This window comes from Mus pahari, chromosome X (genome assembly GCF_900095145.1).
Source record: "Mus pahari chromosome X, PAHARI_EIJ_v1.1, whole genome shotgun sequence".
NCBI classification, from domain to species: domain Eukaryota; kingdom Metazoa; phylum Chordata; class Mammalia; order Rodentia; family Muridae; genus Mus; species Mus pahari.
This window is the reverse complement of record NC_034613.1, coordinates 39,263,135-39,283,727: the sequence shown is the minus strand read 5'-3', so window position 1 is coordinate 39,283,727 and position 20,593 is coordinate 39,263,135. Positions and strand designations below refer to the sequence as shown.

The 20,593-nt window shown below is 43.8% G+C and overlaps 2 protein-coding genes across 3 annotated transcripts in view; one reads left to right on the top strand and one right to left on the bottom strand.

Annotated features, from left to right (window-relative positions):
• Positions 1-8,136, bottom strand: part of Rab33a (RAB33A, member RAS oncogene family) — an 11,614-nt gene extending 3,478 nt beyond the window's left edge. Inside the window, exon 1 of the mRNA XM_021188286.2 lies at positions 7,491-8,136. Coding sequence (XP_021043945.1) covers positions 7,491-7,748 — 258 coding nt within the window. The 5' untranslated portion in view covers positions 7,749-8,136. The remainder of the gene's footprint in view (positions 1-7,490) is intronic.
• Positions 8,137-14,431: 6,295 nt separating this feature from the next.
• The window catches only part of Aifm1 (apoptosis inducing factor mitochondria associated 1), a 36,600-nt gene continuing 30,438 nt past the window's right edge, over positions 14,432-20,593 (top strand). Inside the window, exon 1 of one of the 2 annotated variants that reach the window (XM_021187791.1) lies at positions 14,432-14,763. In XM_021187791.1, the coding sequence (XP_021043450.1) occupies positions 14,661-14,763 (103 nt within the window). In that variant the 5' untranslated portion in view covers positions 14,432-14,660. The remainder of the gene's footprint in view (positions 14,764-20,593) is intronic. The other variant, XM_021187792.2, reaches the window with a different exon arrangement.

Sequence of the window (20,593 nt, the reverse complement as noted above, 5' to 3'; positions counted from 1 at the left end):
AACTCACTCTGTAGACCAGGCTGACCTCGAACTCGAACTCAGAAATCCACCTGCCTCTGCCTCCCGAGTGCTGGGATTAAAGGCGTGCGCCACCATGCCTGGCAGCTCTTGACTCTTGAGCCATCTTCTCTTCAGTCACTGCCCTCCCCCCCGCCCTGCAAATCTTGTGTAACTTCTGCAATTCTCTTTTCTTAGGAACTGCACTTTGGGTCTAATCATACCATTTAGAATATGTCTGTGTGCTCTGTAGCCACGGGTACTGCTGTTCCCCTGCTAACTAAACCTGGCAGTATTTTTCAGCCTTAGATTATACATCACTGAGGTGGTGGTGATCAAAAGCAGTACTGGCCTGAGCCACTAGAACTCCCAGCAGATATACTCCCAGCTATCTGCCAAAGCCATTTCAGAGAAAGCATCTGACTTTGGTTATACCCGAAACCAAAAATCCTCAAAGACTTATTTGTTTCTGTAAGAAGAGACATATATATATATAAAATTCCTTCTACCTCTCTGGTGCTCGGAACAGGAAGAAAGAGAGGCAGATGGGGAGAGGGATGGAGGTCAGGGAGAAGCAAACGGGCCTAGTACAAGAATACCATTTCCACTTGGCTCCTGATCGCCAGTTCCCACCCCCAGTCTCCAGTCGTCTTCACTCTTGCCTCGGAGTGAAGCTGAATTCCTAACGGCCCTCAGGCATGTGGCAGATGCTTTAACGCCATGAGCTCAGGATTCTAAAAATACCTGCAGGAACACGGGTGGGAATGTGCGAGGTGTTTGAAGCTGAGTAAGGTTGGCTGTTCTGCTTTTCCTTGGCGTCCTAATTGTGTACAGCACTCAAGTTGCCAGAACTGTAGGGAGAGCCCCTCTGCTGGAGACCTCCTCTGTCTTTCTAAAGCTACAAAGAAAGCCTTGAAGCTTTCATGCAGAGGCTTGGTAATTCAGGGGTAGTTACTTCTGCCTCCCTGCTCTATAGAAACCACATCCAAAGTTTTCACACACACACACACACACACACACACACACACACACACACACACACACACATCGTCATAATGAGACTGAAGCCTGGAAGCAGGCTACAGCCAGCAGAAAACAGAACTAGGTGGTAGGTCTTCAATGCCTTTGAAAGGGAAGTACATTAGGCAGGCTCACTGGACAGATGGAATGGGTTCTCTGTGTCAGGGGATCCAGGTTTCCCTGTCCTCAACATCATCACAATGCTTTCATCCTTGCTAGGAAGTAAAAGTAGCTGCTCCCTCTCCTCTTTCTTTCCTTCCCAGTGGACATGGTAGAGGCCTGCCCCTTAGCTATGCATGTCTGAGATCCTCATCAGTCTCAATGGGCCAGTAGGGTACTTTGCAGTCAAACCAACTGCAATGCAAATCTCTGTCCAAATCCCATGCTAGTTGTGGGTCTTTTGTTCAGCATCCCTATCTGGAAAATGAAAAGAATAAGAGCAATTGTGCAGGTATGCTTTAGTGGCATTCCTTGGCTATGTATGACACTGCCCAATACAGATACCAGAACCCCCAGATACCTAAATCATGTAAGTTCAATAGCCCTCTGTAAAATGGTGTGCTGTTCACCCCCTCCTACCTACATAGTCTCCCTCTCTCTCTCTCTCTCTCTCTCTCTCTCTCTCTCTGTGTGTGTGTGTGTGTGCGCGTGTGCACGCGTGCGTGCGTGTGTGTGTGTGTGTGTGTGTGTGTGTGTGTTTTGGAGACAGGGTTTCTGTGCATAGCCCTGGCTGTCCTGGAACTCACTCTGTAGATCAGGCTGGCCTCCAACTCAGAGATCCACCTGCCTCTGTCTCCCGAGTGCTGGGATTAAAGGTGTGCGCTACCACTGCACCACTGCCCAGCTCATAATCTCTTAAAATATTTGATACAACATATTACTTATGGAATATGCCAGGCAGTGGTAGTGCACGCCTGCAATCCCAGCACTTGGGAGGCAGAGGCAGGCGGATTTCTGAGTTCGAGGCCAGCCTGGTCTATAAAGTGAGTTCCAGGACAGCCAGGGCTATACAGAGAAATCCCATGTTAAAAAAAAAAAAAGAAAGAAAGAAAGGAAAAGAAAAGAAAGAGAAGAAAGAAAAAATCTGTATATGTTTAGGGTAGATGCATGCACACACATATAATACACATATATGTATATGTAATATATATATATATATGTATGTATGTATGTATATGTATATGTATAGTGTGTGTGTGTTTTGTTTTAGAGACAAGATCTCATATAGCCCTGGACTGCCTCGAACTCCTTATGTAGCCTTTGAATTTTTGATTTTCCTGCTTCTGTTCCCTGAGTGCTAGGATTTCAGGATGCCCTACTGGGTCAGGATCTTGTGGCACTGGGATTGAATTCAGGGCCTCAGACTTGCTAGACAAGCACTTTTCTAACAGAGCTAGACCCTCGGTCCTGGCTTTTTTTTTTCTAAATATTTTATTCTCAGTTAGTTGGGATGAGAAGGCCAACTGTATACAGTCTTTCTTCCTCTCAGGCCTGACGCTGCACGACACTATACTGAATCTACATGAACAGCCAGCTGAGTGCAGCTGGAAAGACAGCATTCTGACTTCTAGTTAGTAGCAGAATAAATGAATAGTCATTCCTTAGCTGAACCTCAGTCTCCTCATCACGTGAGCTTCTCTGCTTGGTAGGACGATCCAATGACATGATATATGAGAAACAGCGTTTGTAAAATGGGATGTGCTCCATGGATACTAGTTGCTACCATTGTGTCAGAAAGGACAGCAACTTTTAGTACTGTGCCTTGGATCTACTGGTTCTCATTCGGGCACACTTGGCTCTAGAAGCTGAAACAGGGCAAGGGCCAACAGTGGAGTGTGACAGGGAGAAAGATGCATCAACTTGTCACAAGTGACTTGGGATAAGCCCAGATTAATGGGAAACAGATGAAGGTTGGGGGTGGGGGCACAGTGTGGAGAGCTGCCACAGAGAAACTGCACCTTTTTACCATTTTCTGAGAGTTATATCTGCCTGGTAAGCTTCAGCAAGCTTTCCATCCCCTAAACAATATCTTAGCTGACCTAAGTATTTTTTTCCTTAAGGGACATAGCTTGCATCTTTCTATAAATGAACCATGGGTATCCTTTTGTTGGAAGCCAATGGCAGAAGGCATATGTGCAAAAAAGAGCATTTACAATCTTTGGTGGATGGGGAAAGTTTAAAAGAAATATTTTTATCAATTAATTGGACTGTTCCATGTGCATCTAAGATACACAGATATACTAACCTGACACACATGACAATAAAAAGGAGGGAGAGGGGGGAGGGGAAGGGAAAGGGAAAGGGAAAGGGGGAAGGGGGAAGGGGGAAGGGGGAAGGGGAAAAGGGGAAGAGGAAGGGAAAGGGGAAGGGGAAGGGGAAGGGGGAAGAGGAAGAATGGGAGGAAGAGAGGAGAAGGAAACAAGGAGCACACACTGACAGATAATTAGTCATTAGGCTGACAGAAGATGGAGGCTTAGGAGCCCCCACAGCTATGGTGTCATTTTGACTGCAGGCAGCTTGTAAGGAACACTGAGCTCAGCTTCTTTGCACTTAGTAACATAGAACAGGAAGGTGTTTTCCCCAGTGATCAGCAGAGAGGAAGAACTCTACAGTCTGGGCCATGCCTGCCTATAGACATGGCCAGCCCACAGTGGGGGTGCTAGGCCTGTGGGAGTACCCAAACTAGGCAGAAGGGCTACTTTCTTGTAATTTTACCAAGAATGGTTCAACAATGCCTATCTACCCCACCCTATTCATTGGTTTCTGATGCTTTTAGGCTGAGACAGACACAATATGGTTTAGCCAACCCTGTAGGTGACACATCCATAATCATAATGGTTATTAAGGAAAGCTCCACCCTTCCTTTGGGAGTTGGAAGATGGCTCCATCTTTCCTAGATTGATCAGGAAAAGCTGCCAGCTTTCCTATGTGGTGTCCCACTATGTTGCTTGCACAGACAGCCTTCTGGGTTAAATGAACTTGGGACTTGGGTAGTCTTCTAAGCCTGGCAGTGTGAAATCCAGAAAGATCAGGGGAAAAGAGGTTAGGAAGCCTGCATTGTATGATTGATCTTAGGAAAGTCACTTTCTCTCGCTGAGTTCCAGTTCTCTATCTCTAAAATGAAGAGTTTGGATTAGAGGGGATTTGCCCCTAAGGTTTTTTTCTATCTCTGGACCTCTGTAATTCTCACACCCACAGTGAGACAGTCATGGTATGAAAAGTGAACTTGGAGTACCCTGCTGAGTGTCCTGAGTATAAGCAAAATAGATTTCTTGTTTAAATTATTTTTTACTTATTTAATGGCCCTGAACCCAAGGCCTCACATATGCTAAACACACACTCTGCCACTGAACTTCACCCCCAAACCTGAAGGAGACAACTTGAAGGTGCCTTGAGTTCCAGCCTAGACACAATAAGACTGGCTACTTGGTAGTGTATCTCTCCCAATCTAGTGGACTAGATAGTGCCTTCTAAAGTAGAGCTCAGTATATAGAACATGGATAGACTCTGAATCTCAAGTGAAATGCTAGCAACGACAAAAGATCACTGTGCCCATGGGCAAGGTATTTCATCTGTTGCAAACTCAGTCTCCTAATCTTTCAAAGGAGAATAATAAAAATCCCAATTTTACCCTGGCAAGATGGTTCAGCACTTGGCACCCAACCGAATGAACTGTAAAACTCAGAGGGTGGAAAGAAAGATTGGGACCCACAAGTTGTCTTCTGAACTCCACTATGCTGTGTGGAACACATGTGCCCCCCCACACACACACCCACACACACTGTAGATTTTTAAAATTAAAAATATTTTTAAAATCTTAATTCCTAGGGTTGTTGTAACAAAATGCTCACCTTGGGCTTTGTTTAGTCAATACATGGTTTTTTTCGTTTAGTTTCTATTTGTTCTTATTATTTTGAATTATCTGTAAGTATGTGCCCACAAGTGAATGCATTTGTGCAGGTCAGAGGCATCAGATCCAGCTTGAGCTGGAGTAACAGAGTCCTCTGAACGAGCAACATCGGGCATCTATCACCCAGCAGAGATTGTCATATGTGCGACTTGGAGGACACAAAGGAGTAAGCCTAAAAGAGAACTGGGAAGAGATAATGAGAAGTCTCTACCACTCACCTGCCAGGAATTATTCTATAATCTGATAGCTTACTATAGGTGGCTGAACTCTGGGGCTAACCCTACCCCTGACCCTACCCCTGACCCTACCCCTAACCATGTTTTGCCACTTTTTTCTTGCAGAAAAATCATGAGGCACAATCTACGTCCTTCTTGATCTCTTGCCAGCTGCCATGTTATGCCATCTTCCCACAGACACTCTGGTCTCTCACCTGCCAGGTTTGGCCTTAGTGTTTCAACAGCTTACAGGGGAGCGAGGTCGTCATGTCCCAGGTCCCACACTCCACTGAGGTTTCTTGCCCAATTTGTCCTCAGAGGTTCCTCCTTGAACTGTGCTACGAGAGGCTTTGTCCCTTTGAAAATATCATCTTCCCCCCAAAGCCCATATTAAGCACTTATCTGTGCTGATCCCTGTTTCCAGTGAGTCACACTGTCACAGGCTCTGCCCTCTGGGGAAAAAAAGTCTAGGATATTTGGCAGGGACTTGAAAGCCAGTTAGTTAGGTTAAGTCCAGGGGTGGTGGTGGTGTCCGGGGGCGTGGGGGATGGGGAGAGGTAATGGTTTAAAGCCCTCCCCAAGGCCATTGGGTGATAACTCCATCCACTGTTCACCTCCAACCCCTCATTTCTCCTCCTCCCTTTCTCTCCTTTCATCTCCCTCCCCCCCCCAGACTCCCATGCAATTCCTTTTCCCCACCACTCAAACTTCAGAGGGACTTAATATGCTGCTCCAACTTTTAAGCCCAGGAAACACTTCAGCTCACTGTAATACCTGATTTTAAATAAATGATAACATTAAACATGAATGATTTTGAAGGTGTTTTAAAATGCATCCATTGATTTATTTCTACTTTAGTTAAAAAAAAATCATGTCTTAAGACTTTCCAGTGTCTTATAGCCATATATTAAAGAAACTAGGCACCCTCAAGAAAGAAGCCCTGAACTGTGCAGACATTCAACATGAAGAGTCCTTGAAAAAGATAAAGACAGATACCCACATTGGCTTTAAAAGACCATCCCTGTCACCTCAGATTGGAAAGAGCTAAAATAGATCAGAAGTTCAAAAGAATCTACTATCTCCCAGACCCAGAATCTCTCCTTCTCTCTCCACCCGTCTTCCTAAAGCACAGTGCTTTGGCTTGTTTGCTGCGGTCATTTTAAAATGCAATCATTTTGATCACCAAGAAATCTTGCACAATTTGGGGTTTTGTCATTCTCTCCAGTTCACCAGTCCTTCACTCTATGTCACTCAGAACACAGGACAGGGCATGTGTCTCCTTCAGGTGTTTGACCAGCAAGAAGTTTACCTTCATCTCTGGCTTCCCTGGGGTCCTGCTCAAGGAAAGGCCAGCTATGAGTCCAGAGGACTTGGTGTTTAGTAGTCCCGTTGTCTTCTTACAAGCATTCTATGACACACAAAGCTGTTTTTGCCATACCTTGCTTCCTGCTACCCCCTCCCAACACACTGACATACCCTGTCTTACCGAGTTTCTACTTTTACTACACTAAATGAACATACAAAAATATTTGTACTTGGCCTATTTAGTAAACTATGGAGAGGGTGTCAAGGCACTTCCCCCTGCCCCTGAGAGAAGTTGCTGTATGTTTCCCAATAGGCCTTCTGAAGACAAGGCCAGTGGAGTGAGTAATGGGCTCTTTATTCATCAGCTTCACCCAAACCGACTGAAAGCAGTAAGCATCTGCAGGGACTGCCCCCAACGAACAAGTTTTCGGAGATTATGAAGAGCCAGCAGGTGATGTGTCTCAATCTTCAAAGGGGCTCATGGCTTTGTGACATAACCATCCTCCATGCCACCTCCATCCCAAGTCAGCTCTACTCTCAAGTGTAAACTGCATTTTAAAATAAAGCCGTGTTCCTGCTCCAGGAATTCCCGACCTCTCTAATGTCACAGGGCTTAGCCAGGATGACTTTTTTTGCAGCCTATTGGCACCCAAGAGGTAGAAGGACCTCAAAATGTGTAAAGTGCTTTGAGATCCATCCCGCAAAACTAGGACCAGAGATGTCTCAGGCCTTTCTGTGTTCAGGGGTGTCTCTCCCGTTTAGGATTGAGGACAATTTCAAACCTGCTTTCCCCCCCCCCCGGGCCAAAGCTGTCAGGCAGGGGCAAAGGGTAAGAATGCAACCACCCTGACTTGCCAGAAATTTTGGGTTAGGTGGGGATGAGCCCCTGAAAGAAGCTAAAAGGGTTGTGGATATGCCTAGGGTCTTGAGCTCGGCAGGTGGCGACACAGCGAAAGCTAGTCATTTATTATCACTAGCAATATACCTCAGGCGGAAACCCCCTCCCAGGTTCCTCCCTGCCCGGACCTGACCAGCTGGATCACCTTGATCTTCTCGCCCTCGATTTCCACGGTCTTCTCCCTGAAGTCCACACCGATAGTGGCCTCAGTCTTGTCCGGGAAAGTACCCCCGCAGAAGCGGAAGGTCAGGCAGGTCTTGCCCACGTTGGAGTCCCCAATCACGATAATTTTGAAGATGCGGATCTGCACGTACTGGTCCATCGATGAGTCGAGCTCCAAGGATGCCAAGCCAGCAGCTGAGGCGGGCTGCAGGCTCCCATGGCCCAGGATGGGCTGCGCCATCTCCCCGGGACAGGACCCGGGTCCCAACCCCACTCGAGGGCTCCACACAAAGAAAGCGGCCACGTTAGTGCGCTCAAAGCGAGAGAGCTTTGTGCGTGTGTGTGTGTGTGTGTGTGTGTGTGTGTGTGCTCGCGCGCGCGTCTGGAAGTGTGTGTCCGCCCGTGTGTGCGTGCGCCGGCAACGTGTGTGTGCGCGCGCGCGCGTGAAGAGAGTGCTCTCACCCCAGGCACCCCTCCTCCTTTCCTAGTGCACCCTCCTTTCAGCCCAAAGGCACAGACACAAAAGCTTGAGAGAGAAGAAATGGAGACTGGGCCAGTCTTGAGAGGTCTCCTGCCGGTGTGTGAGCTCTGGGACTGCAGGCTCAGGCTGTGCCGCGCCTTCGCCTAGACCCTCCCCTTCCGGACCCCAGGGACACACTGGAGGGAGAAAGCCTAAGCACAACAGGGAAGGGATGAGGAGTGTGGAACACAGCGCCTCAGTCTAGCCTTCCCTTCTTGTCCCCAGTTCTGTGGTGGGTTTCAGGCTTCCCACCCCCACTTAGAGCGCATAGGCTCGGTGGGCAGTGAGCACAGCTGGGGGGGACAAAGAGTGCTGTACCCTAAGGCATCGCAGGAGAGTTTCGAGTCCGGTACAGCATTAAGTGGTCGAGGATCTGAGATAGCTCATTCACACCTCCACAGCCACTGACAGCTGTGCTGCTGAGGTTCCCTGCCTCTTCCCACCAAGTCTTAGGAAAAAGAGGTATTCAGTCGTAACTGAGTAAGCAGGTGCACTCTTTGGTGCCCAAGGAATGGGGGTGGGGGGGACACTGCCAGGACACCAGTAAACGCAGTGGCTTGTTGGCCCCCGCGCAGCTGAAAGGAGGCAGACACGGGGCACGGGCGTGAGTGTGTAGGGGGTGTTACTGTTTCTGTCAAAGACTTGCCAGATGTAGGGGGGCGCGTACCAGGCGCCAACCTCCCCTCATCACACCACGAGCACCCACCCTCTGAATGTTCAGGAGGGTGGCTCCCATTGGCTGTCACAGTCGGTTGTGTTTGGCTGGCCAATGAGGAAGGTCCGCCGCGGGAGAGGGCCATACAGAGGCTAGGAGGAGGGGGAACTAGTGGGGACAGTTCCAGCAAAGGGGGACTTTGTTTCTGTAGCTAACCATTACCAGCCCAGGTGAGGGCACTTAGGACTCAGCATAAAACCCATAATTCCTGATACTCTGAGCCCTTCACAGAGCCATACGTTGTTTCTGAATGGCGGCGTTTCAAGAGGAATTGGAATCCCAAGGAGGGTCCACCCACCCCCTGCAAGTGACTGTAGAATATAGTGGTTGGGTCTAATTTGCCAGAAGCCTAGATTATGCTTGGAAGATGATAAATGAATACAACTTTTTTTTTTTTTTTTCGATTTCAGAGGGTGGCTTCCCAAGGCTTACTAACCATCACACAACTTGGTCAAGACCCATATTCTGTCTCCCAAAAGTAACTTTCAGGTTTAAAATCTGTATGAAATCAACTTAGGTACACTTTGCATACAACAAAGAGCACCCATTTTATGTTTGTTTTAGGAATTTGCTCATCTCCCTCATATTTCTTAGGTTAAGGTATCACGGACATATACCATTAGCATCAACATAGGAGATATTGCTAATGTCATCAAAGTCAGGGGAGCCAGCAGCACACATCAGCTGCCATTTTGCCTGTAAGGCTGATCTACAGGAAGAGTCAGTGTGATGATATCCATTTCCACTAAGGAGAAATGTAAAAGTAACTTTTGTTCACCTGATATAATTGTCATCTCAGAGACTTACAGCTTCTGTCTGCTAACCTAGGCCTAGGACTGGAAGCTTCTAGATTCTGTATAATCTGCTCTAGGCCCAGAATGGTTTCAACCTCTGAGACTTACTTCTGAATAAGGTCATCCTTTCTAGCTCTTTCTGAATTCTGGCTGGCTGGTTCAACTCAGCTGTTTTGGCCCAAACTCCTCTCTAAGCTGACTGATTCAAACTGGCTTCTCTCAGCTTCTGACTGGATTGCTCTGCTTGGCCTCATACTAACTTTTGCAATCTGTTCTAATCTTCTGGCTCCATCTGCCTGCCTCTGTCTCCTGAGTGCTGGGTTTATAGATGTGTACCACCATGCCTGGACCTAAGCTTTCCTTACCTGAAACTTGCTCTATACCAGGCTGGCCTTGAACTCAGAGATCTGCTTGCCTCTGTCTCCTGGGATTAAAGATGTGTCTGTGTATTCCAGAAGATCTTTGGATGTGATCCCTTGCTAGAGCAGCCATGTTGCTGGATCAAAATTCCTCTACAGGAAAATAAAACAGCCCAGTATCTGAGTGATGTGTGTGTAAGCATATTGGAATGTGAGTGCTCAGCCAAGTTCGAGTTATTAAAAATACAGCTTTCTACTTAATCTTACTCTTGAATTGGAGATATATTTGTAGTCCTTTATTATCTGTGTGGGTTACCCATTTCTAAAACCCTTGATTATACTAGACAACATTAAAACCATCCAGAGGGGGCTGGAGAGATGGCTCAGCGGGTTAGAGCACTGACCTTCCAGAGGTCCCGAGTTCAATCCCCAGCATCCACATGGTGGCTCACAACCACCCATAATGAGATCTGACGCCCTCTTCTGGTGTATCTGAAGACAGCTACAGTATACTCATATACATAAAATAAATAAATCTTTAAAAAAACCATCCAGAGATGGAGTTAGCTAATCCAATACCATCATTATGTATATCAAACCCATCATGGTATAGTACTTTTGTTTTCCAATTGACTATTTTCTATATAATAGAAATTATTACTTGATCATTTCTTGTAAAAAGTCTGATGCCTCTAGTGATCTATACCCATAGAAGAGTAGCTGTAATAATAAGATAGGAGGGCTAGCTCAGTTGGTACAATGCTGACCCGGGAGAGGCAGAGGCAGGAGGATCAGAGGTTAAAAGTCATCCTTAGCCACATAGTGAATCTGAAGCCAGCTTGGACTATAGGAGACTGTCTCAAAAAATGTGGGGAAGTAACTATTAATGTCAAACTCTTCACATTCAGTAGAAAGAGGTTGCTGCCAACTTCTGGGTAGAATTTATGCCAACTTGCATATATATTGCACACACACACATACACACATATATAGACTTAAAATTATTCAGATGCTTCTGGCTAAAAGAAATTGTCACAGGGTCTACCTTTGTACCTTTGTAAGTTTGAAGTTTTGATTTCTAGAAACATAATATTTCACAATGAGTTCTTATCCTAATGAAATGTTTGTTATCACATTCTTTTGGAATTTGTTTGATGAATATTTTACTAGGGCAAAATCCAGTTTTTAACTAAAAGGACAAGAGAAATGCTTCATTGTCCCTATCACAAAAATTATGTGTGTTTTGCACTTATTTTGTTTGAATTATGCATTATTAAATTATTGTAGTATTATGCAGTTATTTCATAACTTATATGAATGACTATCATAATTTTAATAGTATTTCAAAAGTTTTCTTTATTAGCAGACATAATTGACTTTGTATTAAACCAATTATGTTTATTATTAATCTTTTATTTATTTATTTTATGCATATGAGTACACCACCATTGCTCTCTTCAGACACACCAGAAGAGGGCATCAGACCCCATTACAGATAGTTGTGAGCCATCATGTGGTTTCTGGGAATTGAACTCAGGACCTCTGGAAAAATCAGTCAGTGCTCTTAACCATTGAGCCATCTCTACAGTCCCTATTATTAATCTTTATTATTAATTTGCTGTTGTTGTTAAGAGATTGGATGTTACTGTGTTATTCCATGTTACCCTGAAACTGCTGAGCTCAAGGGCCCTCTTGCCTCAGTCCTTCAGAATATTGTGAGTTTCTAGAAATAACAAGAAGCAATATCTATAATGTCTTTATAATATAAAATATATTTATTTTATTCTGCAGATTTAGATGAAAAATGTCACTCAAAGCCAGGAGGCGGTGACACAGGTCTTCAATCCCAGCACGCAGAAGGCAGAGGCAGGCAGATCTCTGTGAGTTTGAGGCCAGCCTAGTCTACAGAGCAAGTTCTAGGATAGCCAGGACAACATGGAGAGAAACCCTTTAACAAAAAAAAAAAAAGTCATGAGGGCTGGAAAGATGGCTCAGTGGTTAAGAGCACTTGTTCTTGCAGATGACTAAGTTTACTTCTTGGCCCCTACAACATCGCCAACTATGCCTAATTGATGTTATGAGGGCACCAAGCATGCACCTAGTACACAGACATAAATGCAAGCAAAACAGTCATACACATAAAATAAATCTTAAAAATGTTACCAACTGTATTTTGAGGCTTTGGGGATAGGTGTCTTTTTGCCATTTGTTTCTGAGACAGGGTTTCTCTATGTAGTCCTGGCTAGCTTCCAACTCCCAGGAATTCTCCTGGATCTGGTCCCCTAGTGTGTGACTAAAGGCATGTGCTACCACATCCAGCTTGCTTTGTTGTTTTTCTTTCTTTCTTTCTTTCTTTCTTTCTTTCTTTCTTTCTTTCTTTCTTTCTTTCTTCCTTCCTTCCTTCCTTCCTTCCTTCCTTCCTTCCTTCNTCTTTCTTTCTTTCTTTCTTTCTTTCTTTCTTTCTTCCTTCCTTCCTTCCTTCCTTCCTTCCTTCCTTCCTTCCTTCCTTCCTTTCTTATCGAGACAGGGTGTTTTGTAGCCCCAGCTTTCCCCTAACTCAACAAATAGCTGAGGATGACTGGGTGACCTTGAACTTCTCATCTCCTATCTCTGCCTCCCAAGTGCAGTCATTATAGGTATATGACTCCACTCCTGGCTTCAGGACTTGCAATTTTAAACACTGATCTAATCTGCTGAACAGATAATGAAACTTTGGGTGTTTTCATGCAATGACTCCTGCTTCCTGGGTCAAACTTCCTAAACTATGCTTTTGTAATTCCCTTCCACCCAGGTTAAAAAAAAAAGGAATTTCATCATTTTCAAATTCATTTGACAGTTCAAGTCTGGCCCCGTTGCAGTTGCATTCCTTATCACTACTTCCTAATACAGCAAGTCTTCTGTCGTTGTCTCCTGAAAATGGACTGAACTTTATTTCTGATTTTATTTAAAACTTGGAGAGGGGTTGTGTGCTGTTTGAAACTGAAAAGAGGACCTTGGAGTGTTTAGCAAACATCCTGCCTCTGAGCTATACTCCCAGGCTTTTGGTGTTTTGAAGCAGTCTATGTTGCTCGGGTTGGTCTCTAATTCCTAATTAAGTTCCATGTGCTGAGAAACTATAGGTTTTCATCCTTAAGTCCAACTGTCTCCAGGCCAGTTGAAGCCAACTGGGTGACTTGTCCAAGTAGCAGAGGCAGGATTCAACCTAGGTCCCTATGGAGTTCAGGTCACTATGTTTAAACCCTAAAAATATTACTTTTGGCCTCAATGCATTTACCCTCTGAAATACTATTCTTTCTCTTTCACTAGTGACTCTGTCTCAAACTCCTTCCTCTGTGATAAGTATCATCTAAATGACAAGTAGATCCCATTACAGTGATCACTTTCCATGTTTTTATATCCACAGAAGCCTCTATATAGTACTGTTCCATAACAAGGGACAGGGCATCTTCACCACGAAGCCTTGACTGCCTTGATATAAACCAGGCTGGCCTCAAATTTCCTTGCTGTCCTTCTGTCTCTGCCTCCCCAGTGCTGGGAGTTCAGGCATTAGGCCACTATGCAGTTTCCATAAATACTTAATCTGCAATTCAAATCTCCCACAGGAGAACAAAATACCTATTTTCTCTCAGTTCTCACTCTGTATCTCCCACAACTTTCTAAGTCCTGCTTAGAATTCCTTTCACAGGAGCCGGGCGTGGTGGCGCACCCCTTTAATCTCAGCACTTGGGAGGCAGAGGATTTCTGAGTTCAAGGCCAGCCTGGTCTACAAAGTGAGTTCCAGGACAGCCAGGGCTATACAGAGAAACCCTGTCTCGGAAAAAAAAAAAAAAAAAAAGAGAATTTCTTTCACAGAAAATCTGTCAGGCACAAACTTTTTTGTCAGCTTTCTCTTCTCAAGCACGAAAGCCATAATAGAGCGAGACTATCCACGGCACTTGGTACACTCTATGAAAATGATAGCGGAGATATAACATGGGAAGTACACGTCCCACTCCACCCCTCCTCCTCTCCCCCCCCCCAAAAAAAAACCCCAAACCAAAAATAAATAAATAAATAAATAAATAAAAATCGGGCTGCTCAAGAAATTGCCAGTTAGTTTTAAAACATGGGTGGAATGTATTCAGGATTCAGGAAGTCGGGTTCAATGACTAAGACTTGGGGAAAGACTAGAATTTGATCACAGAGAGATTCAGAAAGGCTTAAATGCCGGCTAGCTAGATGCCTAAAACACACAAAACCAGAAAGTTCTCAGGTCAGGTTTGGTGACGCGCGACGGTCAGTCCCCATCGCCTACCCAGCGGCAGCCCCACCCACCGCCTCCGGGCGCAAGTCTCCCTTGCCCAGGTTTCTTAAGCGGCTCAACCTACTCCAGCGCCGCTAACTCGTGGAAACTTGCAAGTGCGGAGGCGGGGCCCGGGGCTGTGCAGAGCGCGTGCCGCCGGACGCATGCGCTGACCTCCTCCTCCTCCTCTTCCTCCTCCTCCTCCTCCTCCTCCTCCTCCTCCTCCTCGCTGTGGGACCAATGGCAGTGCGGCGCTGAGTATGACGCCTGCGCAGTGGGTCTCCAGCCTCAGTGCTTTCTCCCCCTCCCGGCTCTAGCGGGCCGGTTCCTCTATCCCATGTCCACTCCGGGCTGGGAGGAGGAGCCTGCGTAGTGTGCGTGTGACGGGAGGGGGAGCGGCCCCGAGCCCGTGGTGTTTGACCCGTTCGACGGTGCGTGGAAGGAAAAGGAAGGAGCGGGAGCTTCCGAGGAGCGGTCGCCGAAATGTTCCGGTGTGGAGGCCTGGCGGGTGCTTTCAAGCAGAAACTGGTGCCCTTGGTGCGGACAGTGTGCGTCCAGAGGCCGAAGCAGAGGAGCCGGCTTCCAGGTGACTAGCTGACCCGTCCCACGCAACCCCTTTCCCTACTTCAAAGTCCAATGGCCTAGGTGCCATGGGCTCCCCATCCCTCGCAGAGCTCCCCTGTCCTTCAAAAAGAAAAAAAAAAAGAACTTTCTTTTACAGTTGCAAGAATTCCAAATTGGCGGGATATGAACCCAAGAGTTTCCAAGCTGAGGAATAGGCACACTTATGCCGGCCTGACCTTCAAGAGATTTAAACCCCAGAAGTCAGCATGAGGCCTTCTTCTGGGCGGCTTTGCGATTTAGGGATAACAGAAAGCTTGGCTAGACCATATTGCCCATGTCTGCCACCTTGCCTTTTTAAAGCATTGAGGTCACATGGATGGTGTCATTTAGTGGTTGGGACACAGTCACAAGTTTCTCCTGTAAATCAGATTATCTGCTCTGCCTCCTCAAACTCCACGTGAGAGCTGTATATTTGAATGCCCTACGATGTGGCAATGGTGTAGCACCAGTAGAAACTCAACTGTACATCGGACATCAAGAGAATTAGCTCAGAATTGCCTTGAGATGACCAGATACTTGAATTCCTGGTTGCGGTCTTACACGCTTCAGTGACCGTTCTTCGATCACATTCTATTTGTTCTCTGGAAGTTGTCTCATCAAACTTTAGAGCTGGAAGGGATTTTGTGGTAAACACCAACCCATTCATTTTATGGATAATAAATTGAGGAACAGAGAGGTGAAATTACTTGCAGAAGGTCACATAATTAGTAGGTAGAGCTAAAGCTACTCTGCTAGTCTCTAGGCCCCTAATCCTATTGCTACACACCAATCCTACTTCCTAAAGTTTGACCTGAAACAGTTAAGAATGAATTAGCTTCTCTTTCCACTAATTAGCCCATTGTGCTTCCTATATCCATGGGTTTATCTGAGCATGGTTTGAGTCATCTCCTTTTCTACCTACACAGATTTGTGGGAATGAATGAACCCCCCTTCTCCAAGGTATATTTTTAAATCAACATTTTTAAAAATCATCATCCTAGTGTAATTACATTTATAATATCAAATGTTACCTTTGAGCCTTTTTTGAAGTTCAGATGCCTTTTGTGTAGTTTAGGAATAAGAAGTGGAAATATTTTTTGATTGTTAGGACCTTTGCAAATGTGTTTGGATAGTTTGTCCACTTCGTACATTTCAAAAAATGTATTTCTTAATGGGTGTTATCTGCTGGGTATGGTGACATATGACTTTAATCCTAGGACTCTGGAGGCAGAGGCAGCAGATCTCAGTGAGTTTAAGGCCATCCTGGTCTACATAGGAAGTTGTAAGTCAGTCTTGGCTATATAGTTACTTATAACTTGTGAAGTAAAGTATTTGCTTTATGACTTTAAATATTGTTTTAAGAGCTTGTAACTCCTTTGAATAAAATATCTCCAGTGTTCTCTAGGTGTCTTATGAGGTAAATATAGTTTGGATGATAAACACAGGCCCAAAAAGTAAATGTTATATCAGTTATCTCTTGGAACTTAAGAATTTCTGTTTTAGAAAAAAGCCACCTCTACGTTTCCTAAAAACTAAGTGTATATAATTATTACTTGTGTGAGTTCTGTACACTGGTTCTGGAAACACTGGTGCTGTATGTAAATTGTGGAGAAATATTTAAAAATTTAGACAACCCAAAGACATTACCCTTTCTAATATTGTGTACTTATTTTGCTAAAAACATAGCTTTTTACCAGAATTCTGGTAGCTAACCAAATGTTCTCATCAATTAAATATTCATTTGATTATAACATTAGATCTGTGGAAAAATACAGACTGAAATGCTTTTTCCCCACTGCATGGCTTTGGTTGAAGGTCTCTCCTGTAGAAAATACCAGGACTTCCTGCCATACCCATCCATCTTTTTGCACACACTTCTTTGTCCATGCACCAGCGGATGACATCACCTGCTTTAAAAATGAGTGGGGGTAGGGATACAGTTTCCAAAAGAAATGATGGTAATGTCATTGTAGGAATGAATGTTTTATGGCTCATTTGCCAATTGCCTTTAATCTGATTTCAGTTTCATATAGCAACATCTGCCCTATATTTTCACAGAGGTGGGTAAGAGACAAGGTTTATGTACCACTTTGCCCTCCTTTATACCCTCCCCCAATGCTTTGCCAAGTTGTTAGCAGTCTTTCTTCTTTGCTTTTATTTTTCTTGTTTTAGTAAACCTTGAGCCTGCATTAAAACTATATCATCTACATTTCTCACCATTGTAAAGCTTATTTCCATTACATTTTGCTTTTTGTCTTGAAATCTCAGAACCTGCTGTTCTGTTTTATTTGGATTGTCTGCCTCTTTCTAGAAATGATTAAGAGTAACTAAATCACAAGTCTGTACCTGCATCTATTACTGGGCAGCAGAAGGGGTTGGTAATAGGTATTTTGTGTTCTGTAATATTTTTGTTTATTCACCAATCATTATGCTGCCTATTGTGATCAAACTGATCACTTAACTCCCTGACCTAAGGTTCAAATCCTTATAATATTTTTCTTTATTTGGAATCAGAGTATCTTTTTTTTGAGACAGAGTCTATTATGCTGCTCTGATTGTCCTGGAAGTCCCCGTATAGACCAGGCTGGCCTCATGGAGGTCTGCCTGGATCTGCCTTCTCAGTGCTGGGATTAAAGATGGACACCAATAGCTTGTCTGGAATCTTTGCATCTTTAAAGAAGAAACTGGGCTCCTTGTGGCCTAGAATCCTAGATTGTGGATACTGCCAAATGGCACATTGATCCTTTGAGACAAGATCTTGGTATGTATTCCAGTTGTTACAACTCACTGTGTAGTTAAGTATAATCTTGATCTCATGGTCCTTCTTCAGTCTTAGCCTCTAGAGTTCTTTTTTTTTAAAGATTTATTTATTTATATGTAAGTACACTGTAGCTGTCTTCAGACACACCAGAAGTGGGCATCAGATCTCATTACAGATGGGATTTGAACTCAGGACCTCTGGAAGAGCAGTCAATGCTCTTAACTGCTGAGCCATCTCTCCAGCCCGCCTCTAGAGTTCTTTCCCCCTGCCCTTTTTTTTTTTTGGTTTTGGTTTTTCNAGNCAGGGTTTCTCTGTGTAGCCCTGGCTGTCCTGGAACTCACTTTGTAGACCAGGCTGGCTTCGAACTCAGAAATCCACCTGCCTCTGCCTCCCGAGTGCTGGGATTAAAGGCGTGTGCCACCACTCCCGGCTTTTTTCCAATTTTTTATTAGGTATTTTCTTCATTTACATTTCAAATGCTATCCCGAAAGTCTCCTATACCCTCCCCCCTACCCCACTTCTAGAGTTCTTAATTGTAGTTCTGAGCCACTGGTGGCATCTTTTTAAAACCTAGATGAGTGTTCTGTACTCAACCTACAGTCAAGTCTTTCCAGAAGAAAATCTTTGTTGGGACAACTTTTTCTCTAAGCAGTTAGTAAGTTGGATTTTTTTTATTATTGTTTTGAGGGAGTTGCTGTATTTGTTAACATTTTTCTAGATTGTGCTTCTGAAAGTTGCCTTATTATATGAATTGAGTAAAGGATAAACCCTACGTTTATTCCAGGGTCTGCAAGAGACTTGTTTTTCTCTTCTACTGACTTAAGAATTAAGAAAGACAAACTGAACAACTTTGGTTCTCTTGTGATTTGCATCAAGGCTATTTTTCTCATATTCAGAATAACAATAGGTATTTCCCTGTCCTAAATCCAAGGACAGGGAGTTTGTCTTATCTGTTCTTATGTCCTAAGCATTCTGTACAATTTCTGATACATTCTGAGTTCTTGATGTAGGGCTTCTTTTTTTTAACTCTTTTTTCTTTTTTGTTGTCTAAAGCATTTTTTCTTTTGTGTTTCTTGTAAGAATGATTCATATGGTAGTATAGTTATCATTCTTTTTTATTATTAGTCAATGCCAACGTTGTGGTTCTTACTGATAATCCCAGTAGGAGGAGAATTGCCAAGATTTTGAGGCTAGCCTATGCTACATAGTTCCAACCCTGCCCAGTCTATAATGTGAAACCATGTCTCCCACAAACAAAGCAAATAGAAATAAATGTCCAGTCAAAGTACCGGGGAGCCTGAGGTAGGGAGATTATGAGTTCAAAGCAAGTCAGGACTACATAGAAAATTCTCATCTCAAAAAAAAACCTACAACAAAAGTTTGGTCAATATCAATAAAATTAGGAAAAACATTTCCATTTTTCTTCCATTGTTTAGGGCCAGGTGGCAGTGTACACCTTTAATGCCAGCACTCTGGATAGTGAGACAAACTGATTTCTATGAGTTCAGGGCCAACTTGATATATACAGCAAGTTCTGGGCCAATCAGGACTACACAATGAGACCGTCACTCTTAAAATATTTTTTTCTACTGTGTGTCAGTAAAGTTACAGAAGGACAGATTGAGTTACTGGAAATTGCATTCTAACTGTAAGTACAAAATAATTTCTGTTGCTGCAGAAAATCGAAAACAAGTAACTGGTACAGTAATGAGAAATCAAGAGTAAGCTGCCCTCTTAGAAGGCAAGTGGAGAGGCATTCAGTTGTGATCCATGGTTCCCTTGATTCCCTAAAAATTGAAAACTACAGGGAGGGGGGGCTGGTGAGATGACTCAGTGGGTAAGAGCACCTGACTGATCTTCCGAAGGTCCAGAGTTCAAATCCCAGCAACCACATGGTGGCTCACAACCATCTGTAAGGAGATCTGACTCCCTTTTCTGGTGTGTCTGAAGACAGCTACAGTGTACTTACATATAATAAATAAATAAATAAATAAATAAATAAATAAATAAATAAATAAATAAATCTTTAAAAAAAAACTACAGGGAGAAGGGCATAGGGATAGTCTCATAGATTAAAGTGGAGATGGAGGACAATCCCAGTGGTTTCAGATATTGTGTCTGCAGAATTACCAGGTTAATGCTAGCTAAACTGGACAACGTAGAAAGACCATGCCTCAATAAAAGAAAAAGAAATGAGATAAACTTAGAGATTTTATTTTTATACTTGACTATTACTTCTAAAAAGTAAACCATTTTATTTCATGACAACAAAGACTTCTGAGCCAGATAAGAAACAAGAAGAGTAAAGAAAAATATATTTCCTTTCCTAGAGAGTATAGGTTTAAAGTCTATTATTTATAGTTCAGAAATTGAAATAGGACTGTCATGTTTGTATAACTCTCTACCCAGTATGAAATATCTGCATTGGAAAGAGGGTACTTAGAATATTGTTTTAGATTTATATCCTTTAACTTTTTGAGTGTTTTGCCTGAATGTATATCTGTGCCCCACATGCATGCTTATTGCCCATGGTGGTCAGAAGAGAATGTCTGAACTGGAGTTACAGATGGTTGGGAGCCACTATGTGGCAGTTGGGAACCAAAGCCAGGTTCTCTGAAAGAGCAGTAAGTGCTTCTAACCACTGAGCCATCACTTCAGCTCTTAATTAAATTTTTTTAAGTACCACAGTGTAATTTCTCTTTGAAGTATTAATGGATTTGAGTTTAGATTGCTGCCCTTTCCAGTGCCAGGTATATGTACTGTATACTTAAATCTGTTCTGAGTTCTAAAATACTTATGCTCCCAAGAACTTTAATAAGATTCTGCAGACCTGCATTAGGGTTGTTAGCCCCCCCCCCCCCCCCGTGCCCTGACATTGTGAAAGGAAAGCAAGAGGGTTACTTTTTTTATCTCTGTAAGTTTATATAGGATACTACGACTAAAACCTTTTCTTTTTTAACTAAACACTACTGGAGATTGGCCCTAGGATTTTTGTAAATGCTAGGTAAGTACCCTGTCTTGGAGGTGTGTTCCTGGCCCCTTTAAAAAAAAA